This window comes from Actinia tenebrosa, unplaced genomic scaffold (genome assembly GCF_029948245.1).
Source record: "Actinia tenebrosa isolate PJP-AT-01 unplaced genomic scaffold, QUT_ActTen_1.0 PGA_scaffold17__23_contigs__length_9995812, whole genome shotgun sequence".
Classification (NCBI taxonomy): domain Eukaryota; kingdom Metazoa; phylum Cnidaria; class Anthozoa; order Actiniaria; family Actiniidae; genus Actinia; species Actinia tenebrosa.
The window spans coordinates 293444-316103 of record NW_028292577.1 but is presented as its reverse complement, the minus strand read 5'-3'; the positions used below and the strand labels follow the sequence as shown (position 1 = coordinate 316103).

Sequence of the window (22660 nt, the reverse complement as noted above, 5' to 3'; positions counted from 1 at the left end):
TTTTGTGTGTATGTCCCTCCCCAAAGTAACCCCTAGGTCAACCCCCTAGAACAAAAATTTACCCCATCTCCAAAGTCAAAGTCGAAGGGGTCAACTTCCAACTAAAATGATAAGATGGTGTAAGCGCGCGCGCACCGAGGCGTTACCATAGTGAAAGTATTTGTCTATGATGTCATTATATTTTCAAATTCCAACACATTCAAGTTCAAATTTAAGGGCTTTTTGTTTCATATTGTAAACCAAAAAGAAGCCAAAATCCTAAGGGTTGATGAATCCATATTTTTAGAATTTGATGGATGAATGGAAACGGAAAGAACAAGAATGAAAGAAGGTTAAAGAGAACAACGAAACACGCGAGCCTTCTCGTTGACTTCGGATTGTTTTGATTGTGTGCATGCCAAGCTCGTTTGTAAACACAGAAGTAAATCTAAAAACATAATTCTTGTTCGGTCAATAGAAACTAGATATTAGTGTATTTAGTATCTATTGTCCTTTTTAATGGATTGAGACCCGAGTCTTTGTCTGGCTACGATTTGTTGTGTTCACATGAGGACGCATGATCATGGACTGCAGATAGTGAAGAATGGAAATCCAATGCTGTTTTACCGGATATAATGATAACCTATTAACGCGTGAGCTCTATACTAGGACTTGCTGACACTTTTATTCGCTATTGTGTCACACAAAAATACAGACCAAAAACTGAAACACAAGCTGGTTCGAAGGCAAATTGTAACGTCATTTGAAGAGACTCATTTGTAAAGAATATGAATTTTCTTTGCTGGGGGAAAGTGCAGAAGAAGAATGAGAATCAGAAGAAAAACAAATTGGAAAGGCTTCCTCGAAGTCAGCGCGCAGTACATGGGGTTGGACACGTTTTGAACGACTTGGTATCGAGCGTGTGGTTCAGCTACTTGATCATTTACCTCACCAAGGTTGTTAAACTTTCGAACCGACACACGGGGCTAGTAATCCTTCTCGGGCAAATTGCGGACGGGATTTTCACTCCCTTCATTGGTATCATCTGCGACAGAACTGTATGTCGATACGGACGAAGAAAAATATGGCATATGATAGGGACAGTACTGGTTACTGCATCGTTTCCCTTGCTTCTGATCCGTTTACTTGATCAGACGACAAGTGATATTCTGAAAATGGTATACTATGTTGGGATTGCTGCTGTTTTCCAGTTCGGTTGGGGGTGTGTGCAGATTAGCCATTTGTCTTTGATTCCAGAGATCTCACGCAGAAAGGACGAGCGAGTGGAACTGAACGCCATCAGGTATGTTAGACAGTTACCCTGCGAGCAGAGTCTCAGGAGTTAAAAGCAGACTCTGCTCGCAGGGTAGTTAGACAGTATACCTGGTTCTTAACAATTCACAGATTAAAGAAAGATATGAATGAAATAAAACAACGAATGGTCGCCATGTTGATAGATTCCGATGACAAAGGTTTTGTTAAACTGAATCAACATGACGGCCACGAAATCCAGAGCTCCGCCTTCAAAAAAGGTTATCATTCTTGTTAAGTGTTTTTGCAAATACTTGCGTCTTCATTTACTAAGTTTGATTTTTTAAGAGTCAAGGAGAATTCTGGTTATTCGCCCTGGTCATTTTATGTATATATTCTTGAATAGCTCGTCAGGAGTGCGTAGCTTTTTAAAAGTTAAAAAATATACTTGTTTTCGGCTAATAATTTTTGTTTTGGTTTCCTCTTTAGCTAAAAATCCCTACCCACAAAATGAAAAAAAGCCACCGGGATTTATTTTTCAATGATATTTCTGTCAGTCTAGTATATAGTATAATAATATATTGTAGTTAAATAGTATTGTTACAGCACAATTGAACATCCGGTTACCCGAAAATTCAAATTTGAAATTTATTGAAAAATGTTTTGACATTTGATTTTGTATGGTCTTGGGGCGAACTGAATAGATACTTCATGCAGTTATAAGCGAGCGGTCAAAAGGTTTTCATGCTGAAGAAATAAAACTTCTCCATATGCGTTCAATAAGAAGAGCTCATACAAGTCATTACCTTGCTGATGAAAAAAATATGATAATAGAGAGTTTTAGATTTAAGTTAACGGCAAACGTGAAACGTCAGTTGACCAGTAAAAAATTCTTTTAAATTACTGAAAAAAAATCGCAAAAACGTCCAAGTAGTAGAAAAACAAAAGAATATTTGCGCTTGGTGAGAAGGTTTGTAAAAGGTAAAGTAAAATACACGAAAACGATGAAAACGTGGTCACGTTTGCCGTTTGCGGGGAAAAAAAAAGTCAATCTAAAACTCTCTAATAAACTACCTTCTCTTGGAAAAAATGTTTCCTTACAATCTTCGTAAACTACCATAAATTCCCACCATACATTTGCTTTTTATTTGCTTTTTTCTCCTTACGCGGACCCAAGAAAGTTCTTATTTTCATAGCTCTGCAGGCTCCCCTCTCAGCGGGTCTTTAAAACGTTCTCAAGTACATCTTCTGGAAACATGTTCTATCGCAGTAGAGTGTTGAGATCAATCAAATATATCTTGATAGAACCAGATGGGCAGTACATGATGGGGTTAATAGTGGAGTCTCACTTGCATTTGGTCTAACAACTGGAATAGTAATTGATATACTAATCAGGAGTAATAGGAGCGCAGGAGGTCATGAAGTGTGGAGTAAATCGCTGTCGTGGCATGCAGGCAGCATGTGCTCTACACGTGTACTTCACGTGTACTTCACGTGTACTTCACGTGTACTTCACGTGTACAGTGAACATGAATCGAAGCCACATGGAAATTTACTTTTGGAATGTAAAAAATTCAAACGTCCCGGGAAAGCCATTACACAAGCCACAGGAGTCCGCTTGGCTTGACGTTAGCCGTTACATCCGATCCGCACGCCTAGATATTCTAGATGATGGCCTAGTCTCTCGTTTTGAGGTTATTTTTTTCGTTCGCCGAACCACATTTTGATCCCAGTTTTCTTTGGGATGGGGTAAGGAGAACTCTAGTAATTAGATAACGAATTGGAATTGAAAGGGTCTTGTATGCCGCAGGGCTGTGCATTCTGTGCATTCTTTTCTAACCCCATCAGTTTTCGATTGCTGGACCCATCATCACATGTGAGTGCTGCTGTGTTTGTTAGGTTTCTCTATTGATTATAGTGTTTTCTCCCGGCCGGTTTTTCCGGTTTCCTCTTTCCGCAAAACCTAACCCGCTAAATACCAATTCGAGCCGTGCCCTGACTTAGATTAGCCCAGAGGTTGTTTCAGGGTTCAATCTGTGAGTTAGCCATGCCCTGACTTAGATCAGCCCAGAGGTTGATTCAGGGTTCAATCTGTGAGTTAGCCATGCCCTGACTTAGATCAGCCCAGAGGTTGTTTCAGGCTTCAATAAAATAAACGTAGTTGGGTGCACATAAGCGGGTTGTTTGATTAGTATTTACATCCCTCTTCCTTTGCACCGATCAGACTGTATCCTGAGCCCACTTCTCTTTATTTCAGGTCCGCCATGACCTTTCTTTGTGGTATTTACGTGTACGGCGTCACCTGGATTTTGCTTGGCCAAAGCTCTGAACACAAAATAACCCCAAAAGTTTGGCATGAGTTTATGGTAAGGAATTAATGTGATTCTGGGGATACGATAAAACTAAGCCATCTCGCGGCCCCTCATTTGCCCCCATAATCCTATGTGGGCCCATATTCCGATGCGTGTTGCCCCATACGGTCCCACAATCCTCTTTGTGTCCCCTAACTCAGCCCCTTCATATGAATCCTCTGCATGTACCCCCATCCCATAATCCTCTGCCTGCACCACAAGGTCGTTGAGCCTTCCCTTTAACTACGTAAAGTCGAATTGCCCAATGAATTCAATTAAAGTTGAGTTTTTTCGTCTTGTCGTATTCCAGTATTTATCTTTTATCATCATCGGTACGGGAAACTTTTTCAACATTATCTTCCACGTGGTTATAAAAGAACCGCTGTCTGCTGGCTACCTAAAACGACAAGAATTGAAACTTAGCGAGATAGAACCAGGAGTGACGGGTCAGGGTAAGTACTTTGTTGTTCATAAATCTCTTGCATATCCCTGGGTATAAATCTAAGGTGGCCCATAAGGGACATGCAGAAAGTTAGACGAATTACTGCAAAGAAGAAAAGAGTTACTGCTCGTTAGACGAATTGCTGCAAGGAAGAAAAGAGTTACTGCTCGTTACACGAATTACTGCAAAGAAGAAAAGAGTTACTGCTCGTTAGACGAATTGCTGCAAGGAAGAAAAGAGTTACTGCTCGTTAGACGAATTACTGCAAAGAAGAAAAGAGTTACTGCTCGTTAGACGAATTGCTGCAAGGAAGAAAAGAGTTGCTTCATGTTAGACGAGTTGCTGCATGTTAGACAAGTTGCTGCATGTTAGACGAGTTGCTGCATGGTAGACGAGTTGCTGCATGCTAGACGGGTTGTTGCATGCTAGACGAGTTGCTGCATGTTAGACGAGTTGCTGCATGCTAGACGAGTTTCTGCGTGTTAGACGAGTTGCTGCATGCTAGACAAGTTGTTCCTTTGCCCAGTCTCTTAGCGGCATTTTAACCCCAAGTATCCCAGCTTCTGTCGAAGTCAAAGGGAATGAAATAACCTATATTTTCACGCTGTGGCTAATTGAGGCAATACTTTGATTCGACAAGAATTCAATTTTACTTGAGAAATAACGAATATAGAGGCTCTGCGCCATCACGTGATGGCAGCCATGACAGGAGGCACAACAACAGTCTTTTCCCCTGGGAAACTTTATCATGTAAATCACATTACACCAGATTCAATTGTTCCTGCCATCACGTTATGGTTTAAAGCCTCTATTTCCGTTTGTTTTCCTTATAGTGAGTGTACTTCCTGATCTCGATCAGAATTCGTCCAAGAAAGATTTGGTAACGAAATCGTTCGAAAATGCCGCACTGGAAGGCAACCAAGAAGAAGTTTGCTGTAACGGTGTAACGAGTGATGGCGTGACAGGTATAAAAGATAATAGCGTGACCACAATGAATAGTTATCCACAGTCTTGTCAAAGAATGGATAAACCGATAGTTTGTCATCATGACATGACGACCCTACAAGACCATAGTGTTACAGTTGGCTCGAAGAAGAGCGATGATTGCGTGACCAAAACTAAACCTCGCCCTAAATCTAGATCTGATTGGCTGAAAAATTCTGCTCTTTACAAGGTAAGTACAAAAGACCGGTAATAACATCAAAGCGCAATGTCAAACGAAGAATGCAAGAGGGGGTGCGCAACTGACGAGTTTTTAGTCCATCATCGCGCACATCACGGTACGGCACCGTAACGCAAGTCTTTCAAAGCCGTACGAAGTTTTCCTCGATCTATGCCCCAAAGGAGACGCCAACGATTTGTTTTTCTCGTTCTTTCCCCAGACAGCAGTAGTTTACATGTGTACCAGACTAGTGGTGAATATCTCTCAGTCTTACCTCGCTCTTTACCTCACACAGACACTGAACTTTGAAAAGGTATACAACTTAAAACATATTTTAAAAAGCCTTTTAGCCATTCAAAGGTTAAGGAAAAACACTGGGTCGAGTTGGTACCGCAGTGCATTGTGGGGTTGTTTTAGGGGAAATGTTCTCAAGATGGCGCCTATTTCGTCCTCTGAAACAGCCCCAAAATGGAATGTAATGCCAACTCGATCCAGTTTTTTCCTCAACCTTTGAATGGCTAACATTAGGTTGGCACGTGTTCCACGCACTGCTACGGCGCTGTATCACACCGCTGTAAAGTTCATGCTCGAGATCGCGGACTTGATTCTCGACTGAGACGCAGATGAATGCGTGAATGAGTTTGTTTTTACTGGTATGTCGTAAGGTGCTCTTCTGTGAGGTTCAATCCACTTCCACTAAACACCCATTCACCCATTTTAAAAAAACATGGATCCTACGGTAATCACTTACTCGTATTACAGCTCCTCGTTTAGTTTCTATCGATTTTTTTATTTATCCTTCTTAATTGTTGTTGATCATGGAGTTTTTTATTCATGACAGGAAGCCATTGCTTACTTCCCTCTTGTCGTCCTCATCAGTGGAGTTTTATCAAGTTTGGTTGTAAAGACTTTAGATCGAAATCTCGGATCCAAGGTAAAGTCTGCATGACTGATAAATTTTCACTGAAAAATAATGATTCAAGCCACTGCATACTTGCACAAAAAGTAAAGTCTGAAAAAATGTTACAAGACAAGTTGCAGCAATCGTTGCCAAAAGTAGAAATCGTTTCTGCTTCTGGCAATGATTTCGTCTCCGTTGCACCGTGTAAACACCCTTGAAACTTGTGTCGCAACCCTGTTTCGAGGCAAGTTGTAGAGAACATATTGCTCCGTGTACTCGCGCCTTAAACCGCACATGTTTTTGTTCAATTATAGATTACATACATATTTGGTGCAACCTTGTCTCTTGGCGCATGCGCATGGTTCTACCTGCAGACTGTTGACATGCGCAATGGAGTCTATGCAGCTACGGTGCTTATGGGCAGCGGTGGTTCTGTGATGTTGGTGACGTCATTATCAATGATCGCTAATCTTGTAGGGGACGATAAGGTAATAATATCTTATTAATACTTCTGTGACCAAGTAAACAACACGTACGAATTTCGTCTTTAACTCAGTTTATTTCCACAACGAAACGGCGAGAACTACGATAAGTAATCAATAGAAAAATTGATTAATTACACATCTACAATGTTGTTTTTCAAATGACTATAAGTATTTCTGTAATCTTACACTAAATACACTGCAACTAGGATTAGCTTAGACTGGTGTTTGACCATCCTAAATTACCTATTTACAAACATAACGACTTCGGCTATCTGGCAACTTACGATATAACTTATACGACATTACTATTGAAGTAATTTTTTATTTGAAACAACAACTAAACAATCTTGAAAACGGTTGCTTAAGGTGGCTGCCTACTTTTGAACGTTCGATTTGAGCCCACGTTGTGCGCGCGCTCAAAAACCGCTGAAAAATCTACAAGATTTTATTGAAGAACCATACGCGTTTTGAGCTTCAACAGGGCAAAACCCTCAAATTTTGCACGGGACTCTATATTTTTTGATAGCTCATTCGAAAAAACTCCTAAAAATCTAGGTTATATCAACATTTTAGGAAAAGTTTAAATCAGGAACACGTGAAAAAATAAATTTTTGTAGGGATTTTTGTTCGACTTTATGAGATTTTTTAAGAGCACCGAAACTACAAAATATGACAAATCAATGTATCTCTCTGTCTTTTTGTCGAAAATATCCATGTATTAATGTAGAAGGATTGACTAGCCTTCATTCGTGCAATCATATAGTCTGCAAATAACTATTATCTTATTAATCTTAATTTTTTTCTAATCACTTCCGGTGGCGCAATTTTTACTCCAAAAGCTCGTGCGTAGGCTTCCATTAAATGCTGATTATCTCGAAAACGAGCTCGGGACACCCTATTTTTCTTTCCAGATTTGGAATCAGCATTAAATTTCAATTCGGAAAATCGAAGTTTTAAAAAAAGCTTAAATCAATTTCCAAAAGTAGGCAGTCACCTTGAAGCAAACCTGAGATCAATTGTTTTTCTTACATTCTCTAGTTTTGGCTAAAGGAAACAGACTTCTATGCTTAAGTAATATAATATATAATAACAACGTTTCACTTACCAGTTTCGATGATTCCTAGTCTTTTAACTAACTTAATTAACACAACTTTCCTTGACTCTCTTTGAATGAACGTTGAACACAACTGAACTGACAAAATGAAAAACTAACGACGAAAACTTCGTCATACTTTTGTATTTTCATGCGCGCTCTAAATTTCTAACGATAAGTGCGCGCGCTAAAAACGTTATGAAAACAACTGAAAATATTCAACTTGCCACACTTCAATGATATCTTAATAACATACGTTATCAGACAGATTTATTCATTTTGGGAAAATATTAGAAATCTAGCCTGCCTCTATGAATTCTATTTTATGTCGCCCCCTTTCATTTTTGCCTAACAAGGGGTGTGGTAGGTTAAAGTTGTTACACCAGCATAGTACAGAAAGTAAACATTCCATATCTATTGGTTTACAGACATACGGGGCTTTTATCTATGGTGCGATCAGTTTCAGTGATAAACTGTCCAGCGGTATTGTCATAGCAATTATCCAAGAGCTCAACCCACGTGAACACCAAGTGTAAGTTCAACATTTTATCGTAACGTTAACGTAAATAAAAAGAAACGATTTTGTGACTGCCAAAAAGGTACGGCGCGATCGTGACCGCGCTTGACGGTGAAAATGGATAAGAAATGATATCACAGGCTGTGATTGGTTCAACCAATGTCGCTCCGTCACCGTGTCGTGTATTTTGATTTGATAACAAATGGTATCGCAGGCTGTGTTTGGTTCAACCAATGTCACTGCGTTACCGTGCCGTGTATTGTGATTCTCTTTGATGTATTTAGATATAACCTGAGTGCTTACGAATTTTCTTTATTTTCATTCTCTTGACAGAGACGAATGTTCAAAATGTGACAAATATGTTCGTCAGGTACAGAGTATAGCTCCAGGTGTAGCTGCCTTGGCTGGCTTTCTAACAGTAGTGTTCTTTTACAAGTCAATCTTTGTTTGTCAAAAAAGAGGTAAGAGCCGGTGTACTTGCTATCAGCGGTCACTTTAGAGCGCATGCACTAAAACCATGAAATAATTCAAAGTTGATACTGACAAATAGCAGTTATTAGGTTAACAGTTGCTATCACTCAACCAGAACATTCATTACAAAAATTTAAGACAAATGCACAAGAGACAATTTGTGTTTGATTAATGAATGTTCTGGTTGAGTGATAGCAGCTGTTAGTACCATAGTTAATAGAGCAGAATGGTTTGGAAACTCCATAGAACAAAGCTATTGTCTTGCGTTTGATGTTGAACCGTACCATCACTTCAATTGATACTGACCGTGCACAATGAACCAAAGCAAGTATGGCTGAAAATACTCATTTTCCTCATTATTTTCATGTATGAACATTTTGAAAGTGAAAACTTTAATTCGATGACCACAAACCATGCGGATAAATATTTCCGCGCAGATACAGATAAGTTACTAGATGATAAATAAGAAAGCATGAAAAAGGGCAATTTCATTTTCAATAAACAATTAATATTAATCATATAGGATTAATTAATCAACAAATAATAACAATTTTAGAAGGTTTTTTTAGGGAGAAAAATTTCTATATTCCCTAATGCTGTAAACAAATGAGGCAACTTTTCCTTCTCTGGGCACGGGCGACGTCATATAACAATGGATAAAGTCGAACAAAAACCTAGAGCAATAGGTTTCCCAACAATTCCGCTCCATTATCTATGTTAGTAGCTAATAGGTACTATATTTGTCGTCCGTTTCAACATTGTTTATTTCATGGTTTTACTGCATGCACTCTAGCTACAAAAGCATATACTTTGAAATTAACTAGCATATATTCTTTGTTGATATTATAAATTCAGTCGAATCACGTGACGCTACGGTCCAGGTGAATATGGATCAACCGTGGACAGAAAAAGAACGAGACTTTCCATCGATCACCAATACCAACCTCAATACCAACAACGACCCCCCAGCACCCGCTACTGCAGATTGCGTTGCTCAAATACACTGTTGCCACGACAACAAGATTGCGCAACTCGAGATTGAAACGAGGTATGTCAAAGTGTGCCCCATCCCCCCCCCCCCTCAAAAAAAATAAAAAATAAAGAGATAAAGTTATAAAGAAAGGGACACGCTACATTGAGAAAGTGTTTTGTCTCTAAATATTTAATTTATGTTGTAAGGTTCTTTTTTCTTCTTCTTCTTCTTCTTAATCTCATCTCATCTTACAAAATGTTGTAAGGTTCTAAACCTTTTTGATATTTTTGTGCGCACTTTATGTCAAGTATCTTTAGAGAACTAGTTTCGTCTTTACACACCTTCTCAATCCTTTTTATTTTTTCTTCTAGGTTTTAACAGCTGGGTACTTTCTAAATCCAAGGGGCTCGTGGTACAGAAAAAATAATATGAAGGTTCAAAAAGATTTTACTCAATTAAACCGAAAAATAATGTATAATATTTATCTTTCTTTTGTAGATATGAAATGAAAATTTCATGTAAAACAATGCGTGACATGTGTACTCTAAAATAAAACACATGCTGTTAAACAATAATCGGACGATGCTGTGGTAAAATGCTATGGCGAACAATATATTAACAGACTTACACAGAGTAATTTTCATCTAGGCTCTTTTTAGATCGAATTAGAATTTAGAAGTCGATTTATTTCTTGCGGAGGGAGGAAAACCGGAGAACCCGGAGAAATGCCCTCGAAGCAAAGGAGAGAACCAACAAGCAACTCAAGCACTATATTTGCCGGGTTATTAACGGATCGCTAGGTTTGCGCTACAAAGTTTTCTTGATGTCTTTTCTTCGAAAGATTAAAGGCGCAATACGCGTTAAACCGTTTTTTAAGTCGATGACAAGTTTTCTTTACTGCGCATGCTCATGCGTGTTTGCTCTCTTTTCAATGTCGTACCCAGAGCCCTTATTTCTTACTGCGCATGCTCGATTATTTCGTTAAGCATGCGCAATAAGAAATACGGACTCTTGGTACGAGATTGCTCGCTTGTAAGTGCCACGCCACACTACGTTATACTAAATGATTACATGCCTCTGAAACCTTGAGCCTGATGTGAAGATAATTTTAGACCTGCGGTATTCTTCCTTAAAATATCCAAAGAAAGACTGGGAGCGAGTTATCATGGGGCTGAAAACCTTCCGCCATCTTGTCTTGACCTATCTTGTTCTCGCCAAAACGTGGCACCCGATTAGAAAGACTTGTGTAATATTCGAGTTGAATGTTGTGCCAAATGAAGTCTTATCTTCAACCGGAATTCAGCGTGGTAATAAGGATATCATATTTAACACCGACGGAACAACTACAACACCATTACATCTTCGACGAGGTGAGTAAAAATATTACCCAACAATATATCAATAATCTTTAATTTCAATTTGTAGTAATGATTTCATTTTGGTTACAAACCAGTATATTATGTACGATGGCAATGACAATTTTAATAAAATGTATATGAAATTTTCGACAAGTGTCTCCAAGGTAACCGAGTTGAGTCACGTGGTTTTTCTTATCAGATCAGCTCACATGACTAAGTAGGAGCTAGTCATTGTATTTTTCAATTAGAGGAAAATTCTGTAATGTTGACGAAGCACGAATTGTTTGGTCACCCTGTGGTGAGGTACAAAATGGTTTGGTCACCCTATGGCGTAGCGTAAAAATCCTGGGGTCACCCATAGTCACCCTGTGGAACGAGTATCGACGTCGGTTGCTCATGTTTTTGGCCAGTTGATTCTCAGATTGAGCACGCGCAGAGCGTCTTTAGGTGACAGTCTGTAAACTCCTAGTTCATTGAGTGTAGCTTTAGGAGAGGAGTTGAGGTCATCAACGTATGACTGACGATTATTGAGAGTTTCCATGATAAGAATAGCTGAGCCTGGTAGTTGGTTCAGGAGGATGCAACATTCCTTGACCCTTAAGAAAAGAAAGGTACAGTAGGTTACTTCAACATCTTTGGAAAGTAAAGGAACTTGGATGTTGCCATGGAGATAAAGAAATTAATCCCTGCGCGTGCGCAATCATCTTGAACGATAACTGCGCATGGGTAGGCTACAAATCAAAATTCTATTGCTTTTACTCTTATTTTCTTACTCTCTAACCCAAAGTTAGTAACGCAAAGGCGTGACTAAAATTCCAAATATATAATTATCAGCACAATTCATAAAGAATCCAAGTGTTTTTTTACATGTTTGCAGGACTTACTCCTTGAAGTAGTTTTCAGGTTTCGAAGTGTATTCCCCAAACAAAGTGAACAAATGCTTCGTCATGTCAAACTGCAGTTGCGCTGCTCCGCCTTCATTGTAATGACACTCAAGAATAACCTATTGAAAACATAATGATGTTTTAAAAAAATTCTTTTTTCAAAATATGTATTTTGACAAAATACAGTTTTAAAAAGAAACGATAGAGGGTTTGAGGTGTTCAAAGATGATGAGTTGAAATTTCACTGGTAAAACTTTTCTGCGCATGCGCAACACCTATTTAAGCTTGACTTTGGTTACTTTGCTCACAATCTAGGGTCGTTTTTTCTTACTTCGCGTGCTTTATTTTGTCGGCTGTGAGAACGAGATTGACTTTACCATACATGTTAGACATACGCTTTCTGATTGGTTGATTCCCGTGGTAAAATAGCGTACAGACGACATGCCGCATGAAGCATAGGCCTTTTCTGAGCTCAATAAACAAGATGCATTGTGGTCTAGATTCAGTACAAGCAACACCATATAATGCATGACGAACAAAAGATGTTTGTACCCAAGCTAGACCACAATGCACCATGTTCACTATCTCAGAGAAGGCGTATGATATTGGGTATCGATGTTATTTACCTCTTTATAAATGACGTTGTTCAGTTCTTGTGCCAGACGCTGCCATAATGTTGAGAACAAGGCCCGCGCGAGCTGTCGTTCAAAATTCTTGAGTCTGTCTTTTAAAAATAGAAGGAGATCACAAGCTCCAGAAGAAAGAGCCATGACGGCGAGTTCTTTAGGAGAGGGAAGACTATGCCACCTATAGGGGAAAATATTAAAAATCGTGTCAGAGGAGAAAGAAACCATTTCACTGCTAAAATTTTCAAAAAGAGTCTACTAAACAGCTCAAGTATAGCAACCGATTTTCGATACTAAAGAAACTAATTTAACATTAGATGTCGGCAAAAATTCACAGACTCAAATAGGAAACCATTTCAGTGTTTAGTAAGGAGGCATATTAATGGTAGCCACTTCGGTGAGACACGGGTTCACGTGGGAAACCATTTCAGTGTTTAATGAGGAGGCATGTTAATGGAAGCCACTTCGGTGAGGCACGGTTTCACGTGGGAAACCATCTCAGTGTTTAATAAGGAGGCACGTTAATGGAAGCCACTTTGGTGAGACACGGTTTCACGTGGGAAACCATTTCAGTGTTTTGTAAGGAGGCATGTTAATGAAAGCCACTTCGGTGAGACACGGTTTCACGTGGAAAACCATTTCAGTGTTTAATAAGGAGGCATGTTCATAATGGTAGCCACTTCGGTGAGACACGGTTTCACGTGGGAAACCATTTCAGTGTTTAGTACGAAGGCATGTTAATGTAAGCCACTTCGGTGAGACACGGTTTCACGTGGGAAACCATTTCAGTGTTTAGTACGAAGGCATGTTAATGGAAGCCACTTCGGTGAGACACGGTTTCACGTGGGAAACCATTTCAGTGTTTAGTAAGGAGGCTCGTTAATTGAAGCCACTTCAGTGAGAGGCATGGTTTCACGTGAGTAGTCACCTACGCGGAAACCTATTTCAGTGTTATTGCTTACAAATTGACAATATATAATGTCAATAGGTTGGAATGGGCATAAAATATCTGTTCCTCACCTCTCTCTCTTATATGCTGTACTCCTATCTTTAAAATCGTTTATAACTTTTTCTACAATCTTTTGCAACATTTTTTCTTTGAGGTTGTGCAGTTTTCGGAGAGAATGATCAAAAACTCCTGTGGACTGTTCATCAGGCGCTTCACAGTTGCTTAATAACTTTTGATCGTGTAACTGTAAGAAAATCTGTAGGGAAAGTAGTTGTTATCAGAACAGAAATGTCTGCAATCTAAGAGTCAGGATTATGAATATTATCACCATCATCTACTACATTGTTACGACTACTATCAAAACACAATCATTGGTTACTGTATCACCTTTACCACCATCACCACTGCACCATCATCATCACCACCACCACCACCATCACCGTCGTCATCGCCACTATCATCGAATGGTCCGTCAACGCCGCTCATTTCATCGTCAACTTTATCACCACTACTGTAATCATTACTTCGTTCGCCACTACCATCATCATCGCCACCATCACAATCGTCATCGCTATCATCATCGTTGTTATCACCATTACCATTACCATCATCACCACCATCATCACCATCATCGTCATCATCACCATCATCGTCATCATCACCATCACCGTCATCATCACCATCACCGTCATCATCACCATCATCGTCATCACCATCACCGTCATCATCACCATCATCGTCATCATCACCATCATCGTCATCACCGTCATCATCACCATCATCGTCATCATCACCATCATCGTCACCATCACCGTCATCATCACCATCACCGTCATCATCACCATCATCGTCATCATCACCATCACCGTCATCATCACCATCACCGTCATCATCACCATCATCGTCATCATCACCATCATCGTCATCATCATCATCATCTTCATCATCACCATCATCGTCATCATCACCATCATCGTCATCATCACCATCATCGTCATCATCACCATCATCATCACCATCATCGTCATCATCACCATCATCGTATCTTACCGCTTGTTCAGTCCAGTCTTCAAGTACGTAGGATATAAAATGAGCTGCATTGAGCACAGAGAGAAACATGGGATCGATAGGGTTGTTAGAATATTCTTTGGCTTTCTCATTCAGCTGATCATCGATGAATTCTCGTAAGAGATCAAGCTGAACGTCGAGAAATCGCATCTGGTTCTCGTGTGATGTTAAGTCCTTGTAGCGGTCTGTTGATAATAGAACAAAAACAAATGTAAATACCAATACCGTCATCATCACCATTATCATCATTATCATCATCATCATCCACATCATTATCATCATTATCATCATCCACATCATCATCATCATTATCATCATCCACATCATTATCATCATCATCATCATCATTACTATCATCATCATCATCATCATTATCATCATCATCATCATTATCATCATCCACATCATTATCATCCTCACCATATCATCATCCTCATTATCCTCACCATCCTCCAAATCATCATCCTATTTATCATCCTTATCCTCATTATCATCCTCATTATCATAATCCCCATCATTTCCATCATCATTATCACCATTATCATTACCATCATGCATCATTATCATAATCATTGAACACTATCACCATCATCCACATCATCATCCCTATCATCATCATCCCCATCATCTCCTTCATCATCATCATTACCATCACCATCATCCTCATGAAGTACAATACTGTACCTGTTATAACAGTCAATAGTGTAACAAATCCTTCAGCACATTCAGGTGTTCTTGTCTCATCTACTTCACCTCCAACATCCTGGTACTTTCCCTTCCATGCCGTCGATGATGTTACCAATGATTTGAGGTTCTCCTTTGCATCTGGACAACCAAAAAAACACATATCAAACACTAATTCATATTTCACATTGTCAACGAAAAACATGTGATCTGATTCAAGACACAGAATTACGACAGAACAAGGCTTGAAATAAGCAAGAGTACTTGATCCCCTTAAGAAAATGTGTCAGAAGACAGAAAAAAAGTCTTGCAAGATATATCTAAAACTGGACTATTATTGTGCCAATCAAAAATTACAACCTCAGCTATTGAAAGCCAAGAGGTTGTTTCAGAGTTCGATCTGTGAGTTAGCCGTGCTCTGACTTAGATAGCCCAGACGTTATTCGAGGGTTTGATCGGGTCATCCTTTACAAATTTGCAAGATGTGATCCTATTGGAGGGCACACATGTGTAGAACAATAGAAAACAATGACCTTTCCCCAACCCCGCCCCTAAACCTAACCAATCACAGGGGACACTGCAAATTCGCGAAGCTTAACCCGTTTGATCAGTGAGTTAGCTGTGCCTGACTTAGATCAGTTCAGAGGTTGTTTCAGAGAATCCATAAAATTTGGGGAATGTCTCTACCTAATATCTCAACTTACATCTGTGCTCTAGTTCAACCCACTTGTCAAGGCACTTGGGCATTACTAAGACATTCAAGCACTGATGGTCACTGGTGGGATAGTCATACAAATTATGAACCTCTTGCTGGAAGAGGAGGGTTTCGTCAACAAAATGGGAAAACAGAGCATCATCTGTTAGCAACAAGGGAACAGAATGTTCCATCTTCTCGACTGTGATCTTGAGCAGCCCACGAATAAACTCAAACTACAAAAAACAAAGAAGAAAAGAAGCTAAAAACCCTGTTTGTACAGAGACAACTATGTTGGTGTTATTTAAACAGAAGATTTCTCTTTAGCTTATCCTTCCCTAATACCACCAATACAGCTGCCAGATCTTTTTCGTTTGGTTCTTTTGGGAATGGATGCAAACCATCTATAGACCCCTTGCAGCACTTTGGAATGCAGCTCAATCTGGGGGACAAAACAATAGGTTCCAATTCTCAGGAGATTGGAATTCTTTTGTTTTTTGTTTTGTCCACCAGATCGACTTGCTTTGACGTCACATTGCAAGGGGTCTACAAAGCATATGGGCCCATTGAACTAATAGCCCCCCTCCCCCCATCACAACTCCTTGGGGGGTCAAGAATTTTCTTTTCAAGAGATTTGAGAGCTTTTTTATGTAAATGTTTTGTTATTTGTATTTTGAGAGATCTTGAGTCATGTTGTTGCACCCGTCGTTGCACCCCAAGACAATGAAAATATAGAAACACCGATTTGCATCCTGTGGGGGTAGGGTTAAGGCAAGGGTGTTAATCTACCATTATTGATTATGAACTGGTAAGATAAGATTTTAGCACAAAGAATTATTTATTTGTTAGGATAAATACCTTGGCATCAATATATCCAAGATTAGCCTTGTCAAATATTGGTTGTACCGTATGCTGAATGAAGTCACCATGGCTCTTGATCCAGTTCAATATTTGAGTGAAGAACCACTCTGGCTGTTTATTATCAAAAAGCAGCAACATGAAAAATGGCATAATATTATCTATATTTTAAGACAGCATTTGTTGAATGAATCAAATCAATCATTTAAATTGTAACTTAAAACTCAGTTATTTCACAAGGCATATATGCGAGACACTAGAGTGCAAACAATATAACTGTGAAACTTAAGTAACACCAAATAGCACAATTTCATGCAAGTTCCATTGTTTTCTATTGTTTAATTAGCACTATTTTGTACTATTTAGTAAATACTGTTTCACAGATTAATTGTTTGCACTCTATCGCATTATCTAGTATTTAATATTTTTACGCTTCAAATTTTACTTTTACTTTTCATTTTAATTGTGAAGTGCATTTGAACTTTTTAGTGCTAATTTTCGCTATGTAAATGCGGACTATTGCAACGATTGCATGTTTGAATGCAATAGAGTATAAATTTGATAAATTTTCTGCTATCATGCCCCATTTCAGACCACGCCTAATTTCCTAGAGTGTGATTTCTTTGTTTAATGGTTGCACATGAGAAGAAAAATGAATATGGATACAACTCAAACAAAGAATCTCATTCTCAAGAGAACAAAATGTGGTCTTAAATGGGAAAACATTAACACCAAAGGTAAAATATTCCCTCACCTTTTCAAGGTTGTTTGTTTGCTTCTTCCCATAAAAGTGAAATTTAAACCTTTTTCTCAGTGGTTTAAGTAGCCAATCAATTGGTAGAGGAACTTCCTTCTCCTTCACCCCTGCTTTACTTATACTCTCATCATTATCAGATACTTTACTGATTTCGATAGAAATTTCATAAGTTAAGGATAAATAAAGTACTACGACTGATCCCTCTCCCCCTCCCCCTCCCCCTCCCCCTCCTCCTTCTACTCCTTGGACTAACTCACACCTTTGGAATAAATGGTAATGACTTTATTGGTAAAGATATGAATTTTTCAGGAACTATATATCTGGCATATATTTCTATCCAATATTCTCTTTCTGTTTCATATTGGAAAGTGGAATGGAAGTGGGGATTGTGTGCGTCACCAATGTTCCACACTTCACCTCGTCTCTGGGGTCTCAGGTTATATTCCTCCCTCTGCAAAAATCAACTTCTAAATTCTAACAAAAAATTAACAGCTTGTAATTAACCTGTTATTATGATAGTTAGATTCTCAGACAACCTTCAGAGTATGTCTGAGTTAAACCTAAATTACTTTTTAAGTTCAATTTAAAAGGGATACGAGTCCTGTATTTTCAGTAGCAGTAGGAACAGTTTCTCCAGCTTCTTGTAAACTTCAGAGGTAGTTGATAGTGGGGGAGCAGTTGAAAGAGATGTGAATGGCCACCTTAAGGCTTTTGTGACTTCATCAAATTCACTAGGAAAACAGGAAACAAAATAATGAAGTTGGCAAATGATCAAAATCATACTACAGTAGCTGAAATTCCAATGATCCAAAATTTGCAATAGTATTACTAATGAAATTAATGTTAAAACTCTACACTCATTGGATAGTGTGGATATCTGCTATCCTTCCATACCACAAGTCAGAATAAACTATTTTGATCTGATTTTACATTTTTATGGGGTACCCATGGGAGTCACACAATTATTATCACCCTCCCCTCTCCGACTGGCAAAATGAACAAATTTGAGTAAACTTTGTTCTGTATCAGCTGTTGATTAGTAGATGACTATCTGGGTTATCCATAGGGGCTGCAAAATAAACCTCTTCTCTCCTCTCTTATCCAGTGCAACAGTCCTTGCTTGTTCTCCTTTCGACCCTCCCTCCTTCCTCCCTCCCTCCAACCTTCCTCCTCTCCTTCCATTCCCTTCCTCTCTCCCTCCCGCAGTAACTAGTAACTTACACCCATCTCTTAGTAGAAACTGCTTTATACCTGGCCAGTTTTTCAAGCAAGACTCTTCTCCAAAAGATCAACATTTCTTGGGAAAATGCCTTCAAGTTGTCACAAGATGAACTTTCCAGTACTTTGGTGACAGCTGCTAAAATAGAGTATTGATCCACTGCTGCACCTAATATGCCGACCTCTAGATTTTCCTGGATACCAGTACTGGTAAGAAAAGACACAACACTAGTATTAAGACTTTCACTATATATATCATCTGAACGGTTTTTATATGACTGGAAAAGAATACGGAAAATTGGTAGCTGTACTGCATTTCAAATTACCACAGCTATAACTACCTGTTGTGATCGGTCTACACACGATGGATAGTCAGCTGACTATCGACCAATCGTCGGGAGATAGTCGACTGACGCGTGTCAGATGGTCATAAAGTACACGATTACCGTGATTGGAAGCCATTTCAATGTTATGGCATTCACGCTGTACAATGTACGTGCTGCAAGTCAGTACCATATGTTTCCCACTCATACAAAAACTGCTCTAACATCACAGCAACAGTTTAATATCAATAAAAAGTATTTTTAATATAATAATAATAACAATAATTACATATGTATCAATAGTAAAATATGCTGAAGTTCTTGTTATGACCAAACGTTGTAGCAGGACTCCCATTTTTCATTTTTTGTACTTCCAGTTTTCATACACTAACACATCATACTATACACTCTTCCAAATATGTTTTCCGTTATTAAACCCTTACTCTATTGGATTGATTAAATCAGTTATGTTGCAACTGAACCAAAAAAATGGCATTAAGATGATGATAGACGGAGCTAAAATAAAACCAGAATCATCATAAGTGGGAAAACCCCAAAATTTGTGGTCACAAGATATCAGAAAGTTCAGTTTAGCATTTCACTCTTATCCTTGAATCCAAAGGAGTAAGATCTACTCTGTCTGTTACATACCTCACAGCTTCTAATTTCTGTATCCAACTGATATATGTTCGGAAGCGTTCAATATCTGCAACCTGGTCTGCCAAATGAGACAAGTGTTCGGCCAGTGGCTTCACTTTATTCACTTTACTCTCAGCTTTTTCGAGAACCTCTTCCCTCTGGGTTTGAAGATCTTTGATGTTTTCCATAGAGGATTTCCCATTGTCTAGTGCTTCTTGGACTTCTACTGGTTTTGTTTTCTTTGCATCATCCAGCTACGAGGTAGAATCATAATCATTTATTTGTAAAAATAATTATTAGGATTAGTTCTTAGAATGCACCAGAAGAAAATAACCAAATAGTCCAAGTTATTTCAGGTGAGTCAGGTATAATCTAAACTGCAATAATATATCATATTCATTTATGGAGAATCAATGCAGAAACAATCCGATGCATGAATATAAAAATGTTGCAAACACTTTCAGCAAAATAATAAAATAAAAAATAAAATAATAACAAAAGGTTAATAAAGCTTCCTGGCAAAAAGAACTCAAAGTAGGCTTACATGGCTAGCCATATTGATTAACACCAGAATGAATCCTTGCAAAGTACGATGCAAAACATCACAAAAGGGTCATATGGTCATACATGTAGACATGAATTAAATCCTTGAGAAAAACAAACAAATCCTTACTCTCACAGACATGAAAATGCAAATGAAAGGCTCTCAATCAGCAATGCTGGAGCCTGAATACTGAAACATGATCATAAATATACATTATTTTTGCCGATTTGTTATCAAAATACTGAAATATTACACTTGTATTTATTTTCAATTCTTTTTTTCAATGATTAAATTAGCATTTTATAAACAGAGATTTTAAGTAAACTTTTATTTAGCGATGAATAAAGTATGTATGATTCTGGTTAATAATCTTCCCAACGATGGCCTAATGTTGATAGATTAAATGAAGCTTTTCACACTCACTATTGTTTATAACAGAACAAATAAATAAATGAATAAATAAATGAACAAATGAATGAACAAATGAATGGACAAGTGAATGAACAAATAAATGAGCAAATGAATGAATGAATGACTGAGTGAATGACTGAATGAGTGAATGAATGAATGACCAAACTATGACATCACATCAAAACAATATTCAACAATCTATTGTTTAAACGCAAAGGATCATGGTCGTCGGACGGGGTCAAATCAACGCAAACTAACTGAAAATTGTTCTAAATCCCATATCATTCCATGGAGAGAAGTGGAATAGCCAGAAAACACTCAGAATATTTCTTAGTACATATTAACACACATTATATCTGAAAACCAGGCCATTTTAGATTAAACTGTTTGGCTAGGAGCAAATTTAGTTGAATTTTCTATAGGACTTGGCGATTCTATCCCTGACATAAACAAGCAGTGACTCATAGTGAATTAGGTCAATTGAATGAACCAAAAAAAGGAATAAAATGAATAAAAAAATTAAATAAAAAATAAAAAATAATAAACAGTCATGAATACAATTATTACCAAATAGTTATAATCATTCGTGAAATATTATAACAAAATAAAAATAGAGTGTATAATCAAAACACATGAGCATCTTGTTCATCACCTGCATCCCCTCATGTCACATCTGGCCTCTTTCCGGTATGAATGATTGATGTCATCATTTTCAAATCAATTTTTTTAAAACAAACGTTTGTAAAAACGATTTGCATAAAACAAATATCTATTCTTTAAAATAGATTTTTTGATAATTAAAATCTATCAAAAGCAATATTATTTCTGTCGTATAGCTATAAAAAGAATTGGATTGAAGCCAATGGAGATAGTAGGCATGAGCGCCCTTTGGCAATGATTGCTCTTGAGAAACGATTTTTGAAAAACTAAACCAACAATAAAAAATTCTATTGCAAAATAGAGGCTTTAAAATACAAATTCATAGTACGAGATATCTGTAAGTACACGTGTCAATAGGACCACACACTGAAATTATTTCAATAACAACACGAAATTCAAGGCTAACTTACTCTCTTCTTTAGCTCTATTTCCTTCTTCAGTGTAGTGTCTAATAAAGAATGAACCTTCTTAAGGCTTGTTACGTTGGTTCCTAGTACATCGTCTAAGTATTCTGTTAGTTGTAAGGTTAATTTTTCATCACCACTGCTTTCGTCTCCTTCTTGTTCGTCCGCCATCTTGGAAACCTTTGACTGGGAGAGACTAGGGCGAATCTCCTAATACAAAAAAACACAACCAATGTACACTAAAATGAATTTAACTCTTTTTTCGATCGTTTTCCAACGCTGTCAAAAAAATAAAGCTTCAGGTAGAGAAAACCTCTTCTATTTCTTAAAAGTAGGATTCATAATTACTGCTAGCAGAGTTATTAGAGTTCTATGAACTCTGCTGCTAGCGATTGTTATGATCGGATCTACCGCCAATTTCCGGTCTGGGTCTTTAACCATGACATAACTATAGTCACTATCTCTGATGTCAGTGCTATAAACGCTAAACCCTAAGTGCCGAGTGTTCCGTCCGTAACCCCCTCGCGATATATTCTAGACATATTTATAGTGTCTTTATGATGAAATTCCCTAAAAAATGAAAAATAAAGTGGGAAAAACAGAGTACGTTTATTCTTAATCCTCGATACGAAGTTTTATAAACTGATTTGGGCACATAATAATGTGTGCCAAAAAACCTCTCCTTTTCCCCTCACATGATATGACCAGACCATTGAACTGGGCAGGTAACTGTGTGCGGCATGACACACCCTCTTGCTATATTTACATATAGGGTGGCGTATCCTGCTTAAATTAATTCTGTATTTTTTGTTAAATTGAGGCTTCAATTCTTCCCGCTTTGGCTCACGTAGCTGCTTTGGTCGCCATTGTACTCTTGTTCGCTTCATGGGTTTCGTATCCGCAGGGGCACATCTAATATCTGTTCTAGTCTCGTCATGCTAGATGGTTCGCTGCATGT

General features: G+C 38.2%; 2 protein-coding genes across 4 annotated transcripts; one reads left to right on the top strand and one right to left on the bottom strand.

The window, feature by feature from the left end:
* The first annotated feature begins 233 nt into the window (after positions 1-233).
* On the top strand, positions 234-10501 carry LOC116307986 (major facilitator superfamily domain-containing protein 12). Its single transcript, XM_031718326.2, has 11 exons — positions 234-1282; positions 3488-3596; positions 3892-4033; positions 4857-5197; positions 5406-5498; positions 6027-6119; positions 6401-6574; positions 8093-8196; positions 8515-8642; positions 9508-9700; positions 9997-10501. The coding sequence occupies exons 1-11, from the start codon at positions 768-770 to the stop codon at positions 10001-10003; spliced, it is 1899 nt and encodes a 632-aa protein (XP_031574186.2). The 5' UTR covers positions 234-767; the 3' UTR covers positions 10004-10501.
* Positions 10502-11017: 516 nt separating this feature from the next.
* Positions 11018-22080, bottom strand: LOC116307985 (RAD50-interacting protein 1). 3 transcript variants are annotated; one of them, XM_031718323.2, is made up of 13 exons: positions 21709-22077; positions 19696-19937; positions 18755-18928; positions 18100-18234; positions 17501-17648; positions 16747-16860; positions 15899-16124; positions 15195-15335; positions 14493-14695; positions 13514-13698; positions 12494-12674; positions 11868-11986; positions 11018-11579 (listed from the first exon to the last, which is right to left on the bottom strand). In XM_031718323.2, the coding sequence occupies exons 1-13, from the start codon at positions 21871-21873 to the stop codon at positions 11378-11380; spliced, it is 2235 nt and encodes a 744-aa protein (XP_031574183.2). In that variant the 5' UTR covers positions 21874-22077; the 3' UTR covers positions 11018-11377. The 3 variants fall into 3 exon arrangements, with proteins under 3 accessions (XP_031574183.2, XP_031574184.2, XP_031574185.2); XM_031718324.2 differs by lacking the exon at positions 21709-22077 and adding an exon at positions 20228-20366; XM_031718325.2 differs by having other exon boundaries at positions 11456-11579; positions 11851-11986; positions 21709-22080.
* Between the last annotated feature and the right edge of the window lie 580 nt (positions 22081-22660).